This window comes from Otolemur garnettii, unplaced genomic scaffold (genome assembly GCF_000181295.1).
Source record: "Otolemur garnettii isolate 467f Iridium unplaced genomic scaffold, OtoGar3 scaffold00078, whole genome shotgun sequence".
Classification (NCBI taxonomy): Eukaryota; Metazoa; Chordata; class Mammalia; order Primates; family Galagidae; genus Otolemur; species Otolemur garnettii.
This window is the reverse complement of record NW_003852473.1, coordinates 196256-212957: the sequence shown is the minus strand read 5'-3', so window position 1 is coordinate 212957 and position 16702 is coordinate 196256. Positions and strand designations below refer to the sequence as shown.

General features: G+C 38.8%; 1 protein-coding gene and 1 pseudogene across 1 annotated transcript in view; both read right to left on the bottom strand.

Moving 5' to 3' along the window:
• The window catches only part of CCDC39 (coiled-coil domain containing 39), a 108136-nt gene extending 94968 nt beyond the window's left edge, over positions 1 to 13168 (bottom strand). The window contains exon 1 of the mRNA XM_003794296.1: positions 13020 to 13168. Coding sequence (XP_003794344.1) covers positions 13020 to 13109 — 90 coding nt within the window. The 5' untranslated portion in view covers positions 13110 to 13168. The remainder of the gene's footprint in view (positions 1 to 13019) is intronic.
• LOC105887387 lies at positions 5698 to 6613 on the bottom strand (annotated as a pseudogene).
• Positions 13169 to 16702: the final 3534 nt, after the last annotated feature.

Genomic DNA, 16702 nt, shown 5'->3' with positions numbered 1-16702 from the left:
GCTTGAGCCACAGGCGCTGAGCCGAATCACTTTTTTGATGTGTAGTAGAACTCTGTTTGCTAAGATTTTATTGAGTACCTTTGCATCAATATCTGTTAATGATAGTGGTCTGTGGTTTTCTTTTTGGGGGTGTGTCCTTTCCTGGTTTGAGTACCAGGGTGATGTTTGCTGCACAGAAGGAGTTGGGGGGAGTTCCTTCCATTTCAGTGTTTTGGAATAGATTCTACAATATAAGTGCAAGCTCTTTTTTGAAAGTGTATTAGAATTCTGGTGTGAAACTATCTAATCCAGGACTTTTTTTTGTTAGATGCATTTCAGTTGTTGTTGAATTTCAGTGTTTTGATAATGGTTCTAGTTCTATTTCACTAGTTCTATTTCTTCCTGGTTGAGTCTAGGGAGGTAATGTGATTCCAGAAATCAGTTCATTTCTTCCACATTTTCAAACTTCCAGGCATTGTTTTTTGTAGTATTCAATGATTGTATTTCAAATTTCTGTGATATCTATTGTTATTTCTTCTTTTTCATTTCTGATTCAGCTTAGTAGAGATCTTTTCTGTTTCTAGTTAATGTGGCCAAGGATTTATCAATTTAGTTTATCTTTTCTAGGAACCAATTTTTTGCTTTGTTAATCTTTTGTTCTCAATTTCATTTAGTCTAACCTGATTTTGGTTATTTTTCTGTTGAGTTTGGGATTGTATTGCTCTTACTTTTCCAGCTCCTTGAGATGAATTAATAGATTATTGATTTGTGCTCTTTCTGATTTCTAGATGTGAGCATTTAATATGATGAATTTTGCTCCTAGGTCTGCTTTTGCAGTATCCCATGGGTTTTGATAGCTTCTGCCTACATTGTCATTTTGCTTAAAGACTCTAATGATTTCTCTCTCTCTCTCTCTCTTTTTTTCCATATTCCAAGCCTTTATTTTTTATTTATTTGTTTTGTTTTTTTTTTAAATGAGACTCTGTCTCACTTTATCACCTTTGGTAAAGTGCAGTGGCGTCACAGCTCGCAGCAACCTCCAACTCCTGGGCTTAGGCGATTTGCTTGCCTCAGCCTCCCAAGTAACTGGGATTATGGATTTCTCTTTTTATATCCTTCTTGACCCAGCTATTGTTCACCAATAAGTTTATTAGTTTCTATGACTTTGTGAGAGAATGAGTGTTTCTGTTGAAATTGATTTCTACTTTTATTCTGTTGTGGTCTGTAAAGATACATGGTATGATTTCCATTTTTTATTAATTTTTGAGATTTTTTTTGTGATCTAGGATGTAATCTATCTTGAAAAATGACCCATTATGGGGGTGAAAAGAATGTATGAGATCTGAGAATTAAGTTCGTGCTCATCCTAGAAAAAGTGCTATATACCTCACTGCTGAGTATTGCTATGGTTACCTTCAAAGAATTCTCCCTGGTGAAGCTCTGCACCAATGCCTAGTCCACCCTTCAAAGCAATTTTGGAACTCATTTTCTATCATCAATATCGCTGTCATAGAAAGGTCTGACAATTACGTTCACAAACTTGTGTTGGTAACATTGTGTATCAGTAAGATTTCATAACTTTGCTATATCAGTATTTCATAGCTGTGTTTGTGTCAGTGTGTAGCAGTGTCTTGATGAATGAAGTTCATTATTGTTGACTTTTTGTGTGCCATACAATGACTGCTCTGATGGTTATTCCAGAAAAAGAGTTTGAAATTGCTTTATAGAGTGGGGCAGGCAGGCACTGACATTGGTGCATAGCTTCCCAAGGGGAGTACTTCAAAGGATACCATGCTAATATTTGACATTAAGTTACATAGCAGTTTTTCCAGAATGAGTTCACAAACTTAATTGTTGGAGCTCATGTATCAGTAATGTTGGGATGAAATGTTCTGTAAATGTCTACTAAGCCTATTTGTTCTAGAGTCAAGTTTTAAGTCCAAAATTTCTTTAATTTAATAGTCAGGATCTGTCCTGACTATTATGGTGGTGTTATCATATTATCTAGATCAAGTAAAACTTGTTTTATAAACATGGAAGCACTTAAGTTGGGTACATAAGTAATTAGGATTGATATGTCTTCTTGAATTTTTCCCTTAATCAGTATTAAATGTCCGTCTTTGTTTTTCTTTACTTTTGTTGTTTTAAAGTTGAAGTTATCTGCTATAAGTATTGCAACTCCCATTTTCTTTTTTTTGGAGACAGAGTGTCACTATGTCACCCCTCAGTAGAGTGCCAGGGTGTCAAAACTCACAACAACCTCCAACTCTTGGGTTTAAGCAATTCTCTTGCCTCAGCCTCCCAAGTCGCTGAGTCTACAAGTGCCAGCCACAACACCCAGCTATTTTTTTGTGAGAGTTGTCATGCTTGGTTAGCTAGCCCAGGCAGGGTTCAAACCCGCCAACTTCAGTGTATGTGGCTGGTGCTGTAACCACTGTGCTATGGGCACCGAGCAGCAACTCCCACTTTCTTTTGGTTCCATTAGCATAAAATATTGTTCTCCAACCCTTCCCCTGAATCCTGATTTTTCCTTAGGAAAGGAATTACATGTTTCCTGGTAGACAACAGATATTAGGCTTGAATTTATTTGTGTAATCAGCAGGCCTATGTCTCTTCAGTAGGGAGTTCAAGCCATTCACATTTATTGAGAAAACTGATAAGAAGTGAGTACTTCTGATAGTCCTGTTGTGAGGGACTGTGTTGCTTTCTAACTTGGGCCACTGTGGCAGCTAGGCTTTGTCCTTAAGTTGCTGGGTAGTTTTACTTCACTGGGAGACCACTTTATTGGTCTGTGTATAGTAAGATCTGAGTACTTCCTGCAGGACAGCTCTAGCAGTTACGAATTTCCTCAAAGTTTGCATGTCTGGAAAATATTTGATTTCTCCATCAAATATAGAATCTAGTTTTGCAGGATACAAAATGCTAGGTTGGCAATTGTTCTGTTTGAGAAGATGGAACATAGGAACCCACTCTCTTCTGGCTTATAACATTTCTGCTGATAAATTAACTGTCAACTTGATGGGTTTCTCTTTACAGCTGGCAGCTTACAGTGTTTTCTCTTTCATTTTGACTTTGGGCAGGCTAATTACATGTCTAGATGAAACTTTATTTGAATGGAGTCATCCTGGATTCTGATAACCATCTAGTAACTGTATGTTTGGGTCTCTGGTAATGCTTGGGAAATTATCTATTATAATAATAACATCAATTATGACATTCATGCTATTGAGACTCTCTTATTCTTTAGGGATAGCTACGATTTGTATGTTTGTACACATCATATAGTCCCATAATTTTTTCTTTCACTCTCTTTTCTATCTCTTTAATAGACTAGGTTAAAGTCTTGCTTTCGAATTCTAAGACTTCTTTATTCTCCATAGTTTAATCTGTTGCTGAAACTCTCTGCTGTGTTTTAAAACTCCTTGAATGACTCTTTCAATTTTTTAATTCTCTGTTATATCCTTCCTAATCAAGTCCAGATCCTTGGTGACTTTGTCTTTAATTTCATTGATTTTTAAGCAATTTTTGATTCTTTTTTGCCGTTTTCCACTTTCTCTTCAATTGCATTCATTTCATTGCCATCCATATTCTGAATTCCATTTCTATCATTTTAACAATTTCTTTATGTTTGGAATATTCTGCAGTAACTCTGTTGTGACTTCTTGGGGGGAGTTTATCTGTTCTGGTTTTTCATGTTGCCAGAGTTTTTTGCTAGTTCCTCTTTGTATGTGTGGGTTTTTTTTTTTTCCTTTCCTTTTTGTTTTTTCCTTTCTCATTTTTATCTTTTCTTTCCTTAACTCTAGGATGTTGGGTTGAGTTGTCCCTAAGGAATAGTAAAGAAATAGTCTGTGCTGGCAGCATAGCAGACTAGACCAGAAGGCTTCCGGCCCTTTGGGAAGCCATGCCCTGTGGGGCAACCCATATGACAATAATCACAGGGCTACTGTGATGCTCATACCTCTTCCATGTCCTGGTGAGATGGGAGTGCTGGGCCACTATCTCCCCACTGCATGGTCCCCTGCAGAGCCCCTTGACCATTCCTGCCCCTGTATCTGTCCACACTCCATGAGGGAAGTACTTGACAACAGATTTGCTCTAGGAAGCTGCGAGTCAGGACACCCCAACAAGACCAGTACAGTGCACCTGGGGAGTGGGGCCACCATGGCATGTTCCCCTAGACACTGGCTATCCCAGTGAGGACAATCTGTACAGGATTTGGGTCTGTCCCCAGACCACCACAGCAAGTAGGTACAGGGGATTGTGGGTACAGAAGTCCAGACTACACTACTGTCCCCACATGGAGTCTCTGCCTCCATGTCTCTTGCCTCCTCTTCACCTGTTGTCCACATTGACTCCCTTCATGCTTCTCTTCCCTGCTCCTAGTGTCTCAAGCAGTTACTTTATGTCCTCACAGCACTGTATCTGAGCTGGGCAGTTTGTGACAGTGCCTACATGCGCTTCTCCCTATTTTTTCAGGAGAGACTACAAAGGGGATACTGCTAGACTGCTCCCTTGGCTCCCATTCCTTAAGTATTTTTCTTAACTTAGAGAAATTTTTTAGCAATCAGTATTTGCTGTGATTATGTAATATTTACCCCAAATTCAAAAATTCCTCTCCTTTTCTTCTCCCAAATACTAAAATTAATGTTTTTGTTAAAAACAGTATATATATTAGGATTCTATTTTTATATGTCTTCTGTTCTCTCTTATTTCTGTCGATCTGTATACCAAGATGTCTGAAATGTTTGCTTAATGCCATAATAGTAACTTTCACAGACAACAGTAGACACTTCGGTTGGAAGCATCTTGTATTTTTATTTTACCTCCTTCTACTCTGTTTCATTTTTTTTTTTTTTGGAAAATGAGCAAAAAATTAATACAATGGCTTTGAAACAAATGTTTATAACATATTTTCCAATGTCAAAATGATTATTATTGTTAGTGGTAAAAACAATCAACATAAAATAAATCTTACAAAACATTAAGCCATCGGATTATACTTAGGAAATACAAATAAAGCTACACTGAAATACTACTTTACACCTACCACAACTACAAAATCAAGTTGGGCAGGGGGATGCCAGCCCCTCCTATGTTGGGAAGGAAGGCAACTTGGTATCATCCCCCTAGAGATATATTTAAAGTCTTTGACAAAGGTGGGGGACTGTTTCATGTTGAAAGGCTGCATCAGTTTAGCTGTAATCAAAAAAGCTCACAGTCAAGAAACTTTAATTATATATTTAAAAATCTAGATTATTTTATAAACATCTAACTACTATGAACTTAAATTTCAAAAATTGAGAACGATTTGTTTATTTTAATGTTAACTAACCTTTTAATGACTTTGTTGTGTCTCCTTTTTTGTTGGAAAGCATTTGAATATTTGGTTGCAGCATGGAGGTCTGCAGTTTCAGTAGATCCTCCAAATGAGTATCAGTCATCTGTGACCTCACAGGCATTTGATTTAAGTAGGAGAATGTAGGTTTGCATCAATAAGTGGTGAAAAGCAAGAAAGCGTTTCTCAGCCACATTGCTGAAGGTGTAGATATTCTATAGCATTTTCTCTATTTCTCTTTTTTTGTCAGCATAAATTGCCTTTAATTGTTTTTCCATTTCTAGTAAGATTTCATTTGAGATTTCATCCTATGAAGTGAGGATAAAGTTTGACAATGTAGTTATTTAAGATAAAAATGGAAATGTGAAGTTTACTTAAGAAAATTAATTTTCTTCTTCTGTAATATCTAACTCTTCATCTTCCTCATCATTTTCTGCTTGTTGATCCTTTCTCAGTAGACAAGTAGATAACTTTATATCCTTTATTTTCTGCTTTTCAAAATTGTCAATAGTTTCCTCTGGATGACGAGTTGTTTGGGTGGCATCTATTGTAGCTCGGTAATTCCAGTTCTGCCTGTGAAATAACGTGTTGATCAGATGGGTTTCGCTGCCATGTTTTCTTTCTTTCCTTTTTTTTTTTTTTTTTGAGAGAGAGTTTCACTTATTAACCCTTGGTAGAGTGCTATGAAGTCACAGCTCACAGCAATCTCCAACTCCTTGGGCTTAGGCCATTCTCTTGCCTCAGCCTCCCAAGTAGCTGGGACTACAGGTGCCTGCTACAACGCCCAGCTATTTTTTTGTTGCAGTTAGGCTGGAGCTGGGTTTGAACCCATCACCCTCGGTATGTGGGGCCGTTGCCCTACTCACTGAGCCATAGGCACCACCCTGTCGTGTTCTTTCTGAGTTAACTGCTTAGCTTCTCGATTCCTCGCTGTCAATGTTGCTTTGAGGTCATCCCATTTCATTTTTACAATGATTCCATAAGCTTTCAAACTACTTTAGCTCCAAGTCTTTCAACCTCTGCCTGTCGACAATCCTGAAGCTTGGCAAACTCATCAGCAAAGTTTTTCAAACCCTGCTTTAAATCTGGGGTCTCTGTAGAAACATACACGTTGATTTTGTTCACCAGGAGGTCTGCTTTGTCTTGCAGCCTAGCAGTTTTCTGCACAGAGGCAGCAAAGATTTGGCACAGCTCTCCAAAATGCTTCTCCACTTTTGTGACAGCATCATGCAGTTGTTTGATTTGAGCATCCCAGTTTTCCAGGCTGCACCTCAACATCTTGCCTTGCGTGTGACCAGGGACCCTACTCTGGGGCCCAACGACCGGTGTACCCCATTTTCTATATTTCAATTAGAGTTTTCTCAGCATTAAACAATGACTTTAAAATGTCATCTTCTGAGAATTCAACCAATTCCATGTGTAATTCTTTAGATGCCTTAATGATTATCAACTAGATGAGGATGAAATGCTAATTTGAGTATGATGTCATGATTCTCAAAGTCAGTGAATCTTTCATTCTGTTCTCCAATTAATAGGTCTATAACAGCTGTGTATTCTTCAGATGAGTTTCATATATCAGCCTGCTCATCAATGACCTTTGCTAACTGGTGAAAATGTTCACTTGAAATTTCCTTTTGAGGAACACAGACGTAGTTGTACCTTGCAAGGAAATATTCAAATCATCTAGATTTGACATAATATCACACAAAAGGCTGCATCCTATAGAAATCTTATTTTAATAATTCACATTACAGATTCTATTTTCATAAAAGTTAACTATCTATTCTTGCGGAGATAAAAATTTTGGCTAACACCTATCCCTGAGAAAGCCATTGCACTTTAGAATTATGTGGTAAATCTATACTGACTACTTTATCTTTTTACTTCAGCATGTTACACAAATGAGGGTGCTGTCTTACATTTGCACAAATATAGTTAATAATACTTATAACTTGTTGCAAAGTATCACTTAAAATAGTAGCTTTAGCGGGATGGTGCCTGTAGCTCAAAGAGTAAGGCGCCAGCCCCATATACCAGAGGTGGTGGGTTGAAACTTGGCCCCAGCCAAAAACTGCAAAAAAAAAAAAAAAAAAAAAACAGTAGTTTTAGCTCAGAGATTTTGGTGACACGAGGTACAACGAAAAGAAATGAGAGTATGTGGATCTGTTAATACTTTTTATATGTGTGCAATAAACCCTTCATGTTTTCCTATCATGGAAGGTACACTCTCTGGACATACACTCACAAAATTTGCCAAATTCAGTCCAACTTCATAACATTTATCTTGAAAGTTGTTGAAAATATGTCTTTCTCATGCTCTGTTCACAAGAGTACCCAAAGTGAGTAACTCTTTGAAGCAAAGGAAATCTTCTGTCATGACCCAAATGAAGTATAAAAGCCATGCTGAGTCAGTAGGATCAGCTGATTCATCCAAAGTGATTAAATAAAATATATTTTCCTTTTGAAGTATTGCATGAAGTTGTTCTGTTAAGTTGGAGGCAAATTCATACTGCCAATTGATTATGGTTCTCCTTGAAAGAGGCAGTTCTTTGTACTTTGAAACCTTACTTTGACAATGCATTCTTTCATAATTTCTACAAATTGAACAATTTCTCTTTTTTTTAGAGTACATAAGCTAATTCATAAGTTGCTTCAGTGGTATTATTTCCAGGTGTTATTGTGGTTTGAAAGGACCACCTGTGCCTTTGCTTCTCATCTTTTAATTTCTACAATACAACATTTCACACCCCTCCTTTAAGTATCTGTGGTTCTTATGAGTATTAAATGTTGATTAGCAGTGAATTTCTTTAATGTTGATATTGCAGTATCACAAGCAAGCAAACCATCTTATTTTTAACAAAAATAAGATAATATTGTAATTCCCAACTGTCATTAAAAGTGTTCTCATGCTCTTCTTTGACATGAGGGGCTGTTATGCAGACAGAGTTAAAAAACACTATTGAGCTTTGCAGCTATTCAAAAATTCCACTCAAACAGAAACATAGTGTATCGTTGTCAAAAGCTGACACCAGACTGGTGCACTTGCCATAAACTCTCACGAAACAACCGTGTGCAATAGTGGCACCAGTGGAGGGATGGGGAGGAGTGGCTAGCACTAAGTCATGCGTGTAGAAGCTGTCAGTTTAGCCCTATGGCTTACTAATATTCTAGTTGCCCCAGTTAATCTGAGAGGATTATTTCACTGAAATTTATTTTATTCTTTGGTATTTAAAAAAAGTTCATTTTAAAAAGAAAAATAGAAAAGTTGAGCTAAAATGTATTAATAAAAATAAAAGGATTTGTTCTATAAAGTTTGGATTCAGTCAAAAGGCCACACTTAAAGATCTAGAAGGCCACAGGTAGCCTTAGGGCTGCAGGTTCTCCACCCTTCCTTTGGACCCAGTACTTCTACACCGAGGAATTTATAGCCAACAGAAATAGTTCTGCTTGGGTGCAAAGATGCTGGTGCTAGGATAGCCAACCTACCACTATTCATTGTTATGAAAGATTGCAAAGAACCTAAATCTCTACCAACAAGAAATGAGATTAACACATTATAGTACTATAAATCACCAATTAATTATGAATCCAATCTATACATCTGAATGCATGGAACCCTCTCCAAGCCACGGTAAGTGAAATAGCCCAAGTACACTGACAGCCCTGTTGTAGAAATATGGGTAGATGTAAATTCACAGACTTTCCTTGCTGATACACAAGAAACTGGTTTGTCTCTGCTCCAGGGGATGAGAACTGGGTCTTGGAGATCAGGGATGTGGGAAAAACACTTCAAGTTTTCACCAACTATCTTTTCAGGCACCCTGAGTTTTTCACTCTATGTATCTGAAAACATTTTGTTCCAGGGCAAGCAGTCGCTTTGAACTTGCTGCAGGGAAGGCAAAATGGAGCCTCAAATCTTGGGGAGTCAGAATACAACTTGCTTTGCGACCAGCTCAGAGTCCAGGGGAGTCACTCAGAGCACAGGGTACAGGGCACAGGAAGAGGAAGAAGAGGGATTCTGTGGAAGAGAAATACTGTAGCAAGTGGCAAAGTCAGACAGATTAGGAAATGTTAAACATGCCGCAGGTGGGAGTGAGGGCATCTGCTGTAAATGCCAGTCTGTGAAAAGGCCCTGGGGGCTGGGGAGGGCCAAGAAGAGCAGGGAGTACCCACGTCCACCGCCCCTTCTTAAATGACCCGCAGCACCAAAATTAATACCACATGCCCAGCACAGATGCTGGGGAACACGAGGGATTCTGGCACCCGCAGCTGCTTTGCCTAGCCAGTCAGGGGCTCACCTGCCTCAGAGACTGGCAGGAGGCTGAGGCCCCCTGCTGTGGAGTTAAAGGTCAGCGTGGCAGTCCCTGGGAGCTGCTGGTGGAGGCGGGGGAGGGGGATAGAGACTGGGGTGAGCAGGTCCTTTGCCAGCTCTGAGTACCTGCCACTTACCATCTAGGCCACCCGGTTTGAATATCTTTGACTTATTAAGAGTTGATTTTAATATTAGAATGTATTCAGGTAAAACAATTATGGCCCTCATTTTGTTCTTTTTACTGGTCTGTAATTTTAAAAATATCTAATGTAAGTGATACACATATAAAGTCCTATGAGACACGTGGCAGTAATAAACTAATGTTTAAATGGAACTTTAAACTACATTATGTACTTAGAGCCTTATAACAATCCTATGAGGTAATTATTTTACTTATTTTCCATTTTATAGAAAGAGAAACAGGATTAGAACTGGTATGTAGGATCTGAATCTAAAGCTGGATACATGGTTCAGCACCTGTGGCTCAAGTGGCTAAGGTGCCAGCCACATACATCTAAGGTGGCAGGTTCGAATCCAGCCTGGCCCGCCAAACAACAATGACAGCTGCAACCAAAAAATAGCCAAGTGTTGTGGCAGGTGCCTGTGGTCCCAGCTACTTGGGAGGCTGAGGCAGGAGACTCACTTGAGCCCAGGAGTTGGAGGTTGCTGTGAGCTGTGATGCCACAGCACTCTACCCAGGGGGACAGCTTGAGGCTCTGTCTCAAAAAAAATAAAAAGAATAAAACTGGATATGTAATATTACTATTTCTTGGTATTAAGCATTAGATCTCTCATATTTCTTTTCTTTCTTTCTTTTTTAACGCAGCCCTAAAGGGACTATCTTTTATTTTTTAGTATCACCCTTCCTTGGAAAAAAATGCAGGCTTCTGAATCTACATGAGTCAATAGGTTGGAATATTCTAAAAAGTGTTTCCATTCTTTTCAAAAGGCAGAGTCAAGAGAGTTTCCATTTCATATTCACAGGTGAGTAACTTCTTGTTCTATTTTATGAAGTTGTGTAAGCATCATCTGTTATTCTTGGACCTTCTACACAACATATGGCTGTGTGATGGAACTTTACACTGATTGCCAAAGGTTGTTTCTAAAGTTTGCTGACTCTGATGCAATTTTTTTTTTAAAGAAATGCTATGAATTGCAGTTGGCACAAGTTCATCCTTAAACATAAAATATTTTATGCAAATTTATCACAACTTAATCTTCATTTTGAAATCTGTAAACTACACATTCCACATTCTTACCAGAGTGTTCCCTTTGAAAACTTCTCAAGTTACTTTCAGCTTTAAACATCATAGACAGAAACTTACAAATAAATATCAACTGGAACCTGAGTTGTTTATATACATGCACAATGTTGCTATGGAAACCTCAGAAGTCCCCTTCCAGGCAGCAATTAATTCAAGGAAGGAAAAAGCTGGTGTGGTTTTGATTTGCATTTCTCTGATAATTAAAAATGATGAGCATTTTTTTCATGTGTTTTTTGGCCATTCACCTGTCATCTTCAGAGGAGTTTCTGTTCAAGTCTTTTGCCCACAAAGAAATGGGGTTGTTTGTTCTTTTTTTTTTTTATTAATTAACTGTAGATTACAGTTATCAGAACTTTGTTGGAATCATAACCTGCAAAAATCTTCTCTCATTCGGAAGGCTGTTTGCTTAACTTGCAGTGCCCTTAGCCGTGCAGAAGCTTTTTAGCTTGATCAGATCCTAGTAGTATATTTTTGGTGTTGCTTCAATTGCCCCAGGGGGTCCTCCTAGTAAAATATTTTCCCAGACCAATAACTTCAAGCATTTTCTCTGCACACTCTTTCAGTATTTTTATAGTTTCATGTCTTAAATTTAAATATTTTGTACAGTGAGAATCAATTTTTGTTAGTGGTGAACAGCAAGGGTCCAGTTTCAGTCTTCTACAGTCACTAGCCAGTTCTCCCAGCACCACTTGTTAAATGGGAATCTTTTCCTCAATGTATGTTTTTTGTTAGGCTTATCAAAGATCAAATGACAATATGTGGCTAGGTTCATGTCTAGATTCTCTATTCTGTTCCACATATCTACTTCTCTATTTTGTGCCAATACCATGCTGTTTTGATCACTATAGATTTGAAGTATAACCTAAAGGCTGGTAATGTGATGCCTCCTGAATTGTTTTTATTTCTAAGTAATGTATTGGCTATTCGAAGTTTTTTAGATTCCATATAAAATGAAATACTATTTTTTCAAGTTCTTTAAAGTATGATATTGGTGCTTTGATAGGGATTGTATTAAATCTGTACATTGCTTTGGGTAATATAGACATTTTAACAATGTTGATTCTTTGAGCTATCACCATACTCCAGCAAGATTAGCCCACATCACAAAATCCCAAAACTACAGATGTTGGCACTGATGGGAAGAGAACAGAACATGTCTACATGCTGGTGGGATTGCAAACTAATACAGCCTTTTTGGAAAGAAGTATGGAGAATTCTCAAGGAACTAAAAGTTGACCTATCCTTTGATCCTGCAATTCCATTACTAGGTATCTTCCCATATTAACAAAAATAGTTTTACAACAAAGACATTTGCACCAGAATATTTATGGAAGCAGCCCAAATGCCCAACAAGCCATGACTGGATTAACAAATTGTGATATATGTACACTATGGAATACTATGCAGCCATTAAAAAGATGGAGACTTTACATCTTTTATGTTTACCTGGATGGAGCCAGAACACATTCTTCTTAGTAAAGTATCTCAAGAATGGAAAAAAGCATCCAGTGTATGCAATACTATTATAAAATCAATATATAATCACTTACACATTCATACCAATGATAAAACACAAATATAGTCCAGAAAGGAAGGGAGAGAAAAGGGCAGGGGAGGGGAGAATGGAGGGCGAGTCCTGGATCTCACCCAAAGTGCACAATGCAAAGGTACATTTCAAAATAACTAAGAGTATATTATAAATGTCTTACCCCCAAAAGAACTGAGGTGATGGTTATGTTAATCATTTTTATTTAAGCATTCCACATTGTACCCCATAAATGCATACCCTTGTGATTTAATAAAAATTAAAAGCAGGCGCGGGAACCTTTTCCTCTCATGCTGGGAAGGGTAGAAATGAGTAAGGGTGGGGAGGCAGTAAGACAGTAACGAATCAATCACTGCTTTTTGTCCATCAGTATTAACTTTTGGTATACTGTTTCAACAAAAATTTAAAATGCTTAATGATTCCGGAAAAGGGCAGTCAACGCTGAGGAGAAAGGAGCTAATACTTTAGAGAAAAGATCGGATAAAGGAAGGAGAGAAATAAAAGAGATGGACTTGTGCCTGCACCCTGAAAACCCCTAGAAGACACTCCACCCCCCATCCCCTCTTCTTCACCTGCTCTCACCTGATCTTCCAGTGTCTTGTTCTCCTCATTCGCCACCGGGATGGCGAAGCCATCCTCCCAGTGCAGCTCCGCGAGGAACTCTCTACTCATGCCTGCACACCGGCAGGGAGCTCGAGACGCGGTGCGGAGCCGAGACGCGCGGTCCGGTACCGCGGACCCGCAGCTTCACAGACAGCCCGCGGCGCCTGCAAAGCTCCTCTGTAGTGGCCAAAGGAGCCCTAGCAACCGCCCCGCGTCCTTAGTTACCAAACAGGAAGCGCTCAGCTCCGAAGGCGGGACTTCCGGTTGAGACCCACCACCTCCCGGCCGAGAGCAGCGAAGGAATTTACTTTCTCGCGGGGCATCGGCTCTTCCTGGCAGCCTCTGTTTCCGTCGACTCTCCGGGAACGTTCGAAATCTGCAGCCCCACGGAGCCGGCCGAGGGCCTCCTGGCCTCTGAATGGAACTGCGGAGCCGGCCCTCTGATCACCTAGTGAAGAAGAGAGGTCGTAGAAGATAGTAAAATACTGAGTTTTCTCTCCCACTGGTAGTATTCGCTGTGTTGTGTGGACTTCATCTACTACTGTAGGTGAAACTAGGCAGAATGGTACTTTGAAACAGAATTCATTCTCTAGAATCATTGCCGGCTGGATGTGCTCTCCTTCGTCTGTTTGAATCTTCTGACCGTCCTCTCGGCGCTCATCCGCCCCGTCGCGGGGGTCCGGGCTGACCGCTGGTGGGCGGCCGAGCGGAGGAGGTCCCTCTTGTGCCACTCTTATACTTTTATTTTTCATCGGTTAACTTTTAAAGATGTGGCATTTCAAATAAAATCCTGCATTTCTTCCTTCGAAAAAGTCTAGGTCACAGAGCCATAGAACTAACATTATCAAAAAGCCATAGAACTCACGTTACCAAAAGGCGGTATTCGGCTGGAATGGCGCCCCCTTTAGGCCGGAACGCGCTCCACCAACTCACTATTCGGAATCACCTACTTAGCACGGGCTAGAGTTGTGATCTGTGTTTGGAGCATCTCGGAACTAAAAAGGGCAAAACAATCATCTAATCTTTTCATTTTCTACATAAACCGACACTCCCTGAGGCGAAGTTATTTATGTAGGCATCATGAGCATAAATTAATTTTTCATAGATAATCACATGTAACTTTTTTCCCTTTCAAATTTTATTTTACCTGTACTTTGTTGTGGCTCAAAGGAGTAGGGTGCTGGCCCCATATGCCGGAGGTGGCAGGTTCAAACTCAGCCCTGGCCAAAAACTGCTAACCTACTGAGAATACATAGCAGAGTATAGCGAACTATGATACGTGCATAATCTTGATTTAACTTCGTCTTTGCCGTATTAGCATCACCGGCATCTTTTGTTGAAGTACATTAAATAACAGACAATAGACATTACATCCCTAAATACGCATACTTGAGCGTGCATTGCTCAAAGGGTTAATGTTTTTGAATAATTATCTCATCTAAGAAAATGAACAATTCTTCATTATCATTTAATAACCATTTCATACTCATTTTTCAATTGTCCTGAAAATATCTTTTTGCATTTGGTTTGTTACTATACTTTTGAAATCTTCCTTTAGTAGCTTTGTCTCTTTGTGCCTGTGTTGTTTTCCATAAATTAATCTTGTGGACTTAGAAAATGTCTTATAGAAAAAAATGGTTGAGACATTTTATTTCCCATTTCAACAATGCTTAAAGCCCCACTGTGGTTAAGGAGGAAAAATTGGCTTGTAGAAGGAATTTTGACCTGAATGGGATAATGGAATTTTAGAGCTCAAAAATCTTATAGATGATCGTTACTTACTTTGTAATACTTTAGTCATTTGTAGACACCTTATGTTAAGATGGTATACAATTATTTATATTTGAGATTTGTTGCGGCAATGCTGCATTCTAAAATTATTGGGGTTAAGTCTCAGGGGTACAACAAGATGGCTAGGACTCTCCAGTAATTTTCCAGTGCAGAAAACAATTAAAACAACCATGCACCCATCAAAATACCTTCTCTAGAGCTAAGGAAACTACCTACACTTAATAAGATTTTAATAAATAAAAATAATCAATGTTATTACTTCCCATGTGTATTAAAGAACTACTTCCTAATTTTCCATGCAGTTCCTAATGTGAATACTCAGGCAGCTGCCTTGACCTGAGTTGCCTTTGCAACTTTGCAAGCATTTGCCAATGAGTTGATCTCCTCTCTGCATCAGACAGAAATAGCTGTCTTTGGTAGGCACTACTCTATGTATCATGGGATTAAAAAGCCCAGCAGGTGAAGTCCCACAAAGAATCCAATATCCAGCATCTCAAGGATTCTATTTCCTAAATTTAAGAATGACAAGTATACGATATTTAATTCTAGATGAAGTATCCATGCTGTCTCAAAATTCCTCAGCCCTAGCTCACTGTGATGTGCCTGCCAACCTTGTTAAGACAGTATCCCATAAACACCTAGTTCTCACTCTTAGAATTCTGCAAGTTCTAGATCATAACTCTACTTGAATTCATTCAGGTCTAGGTTGGGAAACAAAACTCACAATTTTACAAACTTTGTTGCTAAAGTAATCTGATCCCAAAGTACTAAAGTAGGTGTTATCCTTTTACTGCTTTATTCCCAAGTAATTAACTTCACTCAGTCTAAAATATAAAGAGATCTTTCTTTCTTTCTTTTTTTTTTTTTGAGACAGAGTCTCACTATGTTGCCCTTGGTAGAATGCTGTGATGTCACAGCTCACCGCAACCTCACAGCTCACTGCAACCTCAAACTCTTGGGCTCAAGCAATCCCTCAGCCTCCAAGTAGCTGGGACTATAGGTGCCTGCCACAATGCTCAGCTATTTTTTTGTTGTTTAGCTGGCCTGGGCCAGGTTTGAACCCACCAGCCTCAGTGTATGTGGCCAGCACCCTAACCACTGAGCTATGGGCTCCAAGCCAAGAGATCTTTCCTTTATTTTGCAAAAATAATACTGTCCTTTTTATGTTTGAGAAAAATCCTCACTCTGTCACCCTTAACAGAGTGCCGTGGCATTATAACTCAAAGCAACCTCAAACTCTTGGGCACAAGAAATCCTCTTTGCCTCAGCCTTCCAAGTAGCTGGGACTACAGGTGCCTGCCACAAAACCTGGCTATTTTTTAGAGATGGGGTCTTGCTCTTGCTCAGGCTGGAGTCACTGTTTTAAAAAATAGAAAAATACTTCTATGCGCAAAGTAAAAGAAAGGATGTATTTCACCTTTATGCCAATTCTATTTTCAAAAGATCACCAGAGGTGTCTGTTTGCCCTAACTGCATTTTTAATGAAGCTATGCTTATATAACTACATTAGTGAGCTTTGTAGTTTCTTCTACAGAAATAGAATCATATTACAAGGTTTATTCTACAAATTCATTTTTTCCACTAAATATAGTGACCATGTTTCCATGTCAGCACATTTAGGTCTACCTTAATATTTTCATGGAAGCTTAAAATTCATTATCAACCAATTATAAGTTTTTAAACAATACAACAATGAACTTCTTTATAATACTGTATTTGTCAATTTTACATAAACTTATTGTCACATTTTAATATTTCTGAAATTGGGATACATCTTTTAATCGATAGGGTCAGATTTTCAAAATAAGATAGAATCTTGCACACCTGTATGTTTCTGCAGGACATAGTTTAAGAAGTAAAATTAATGGAAA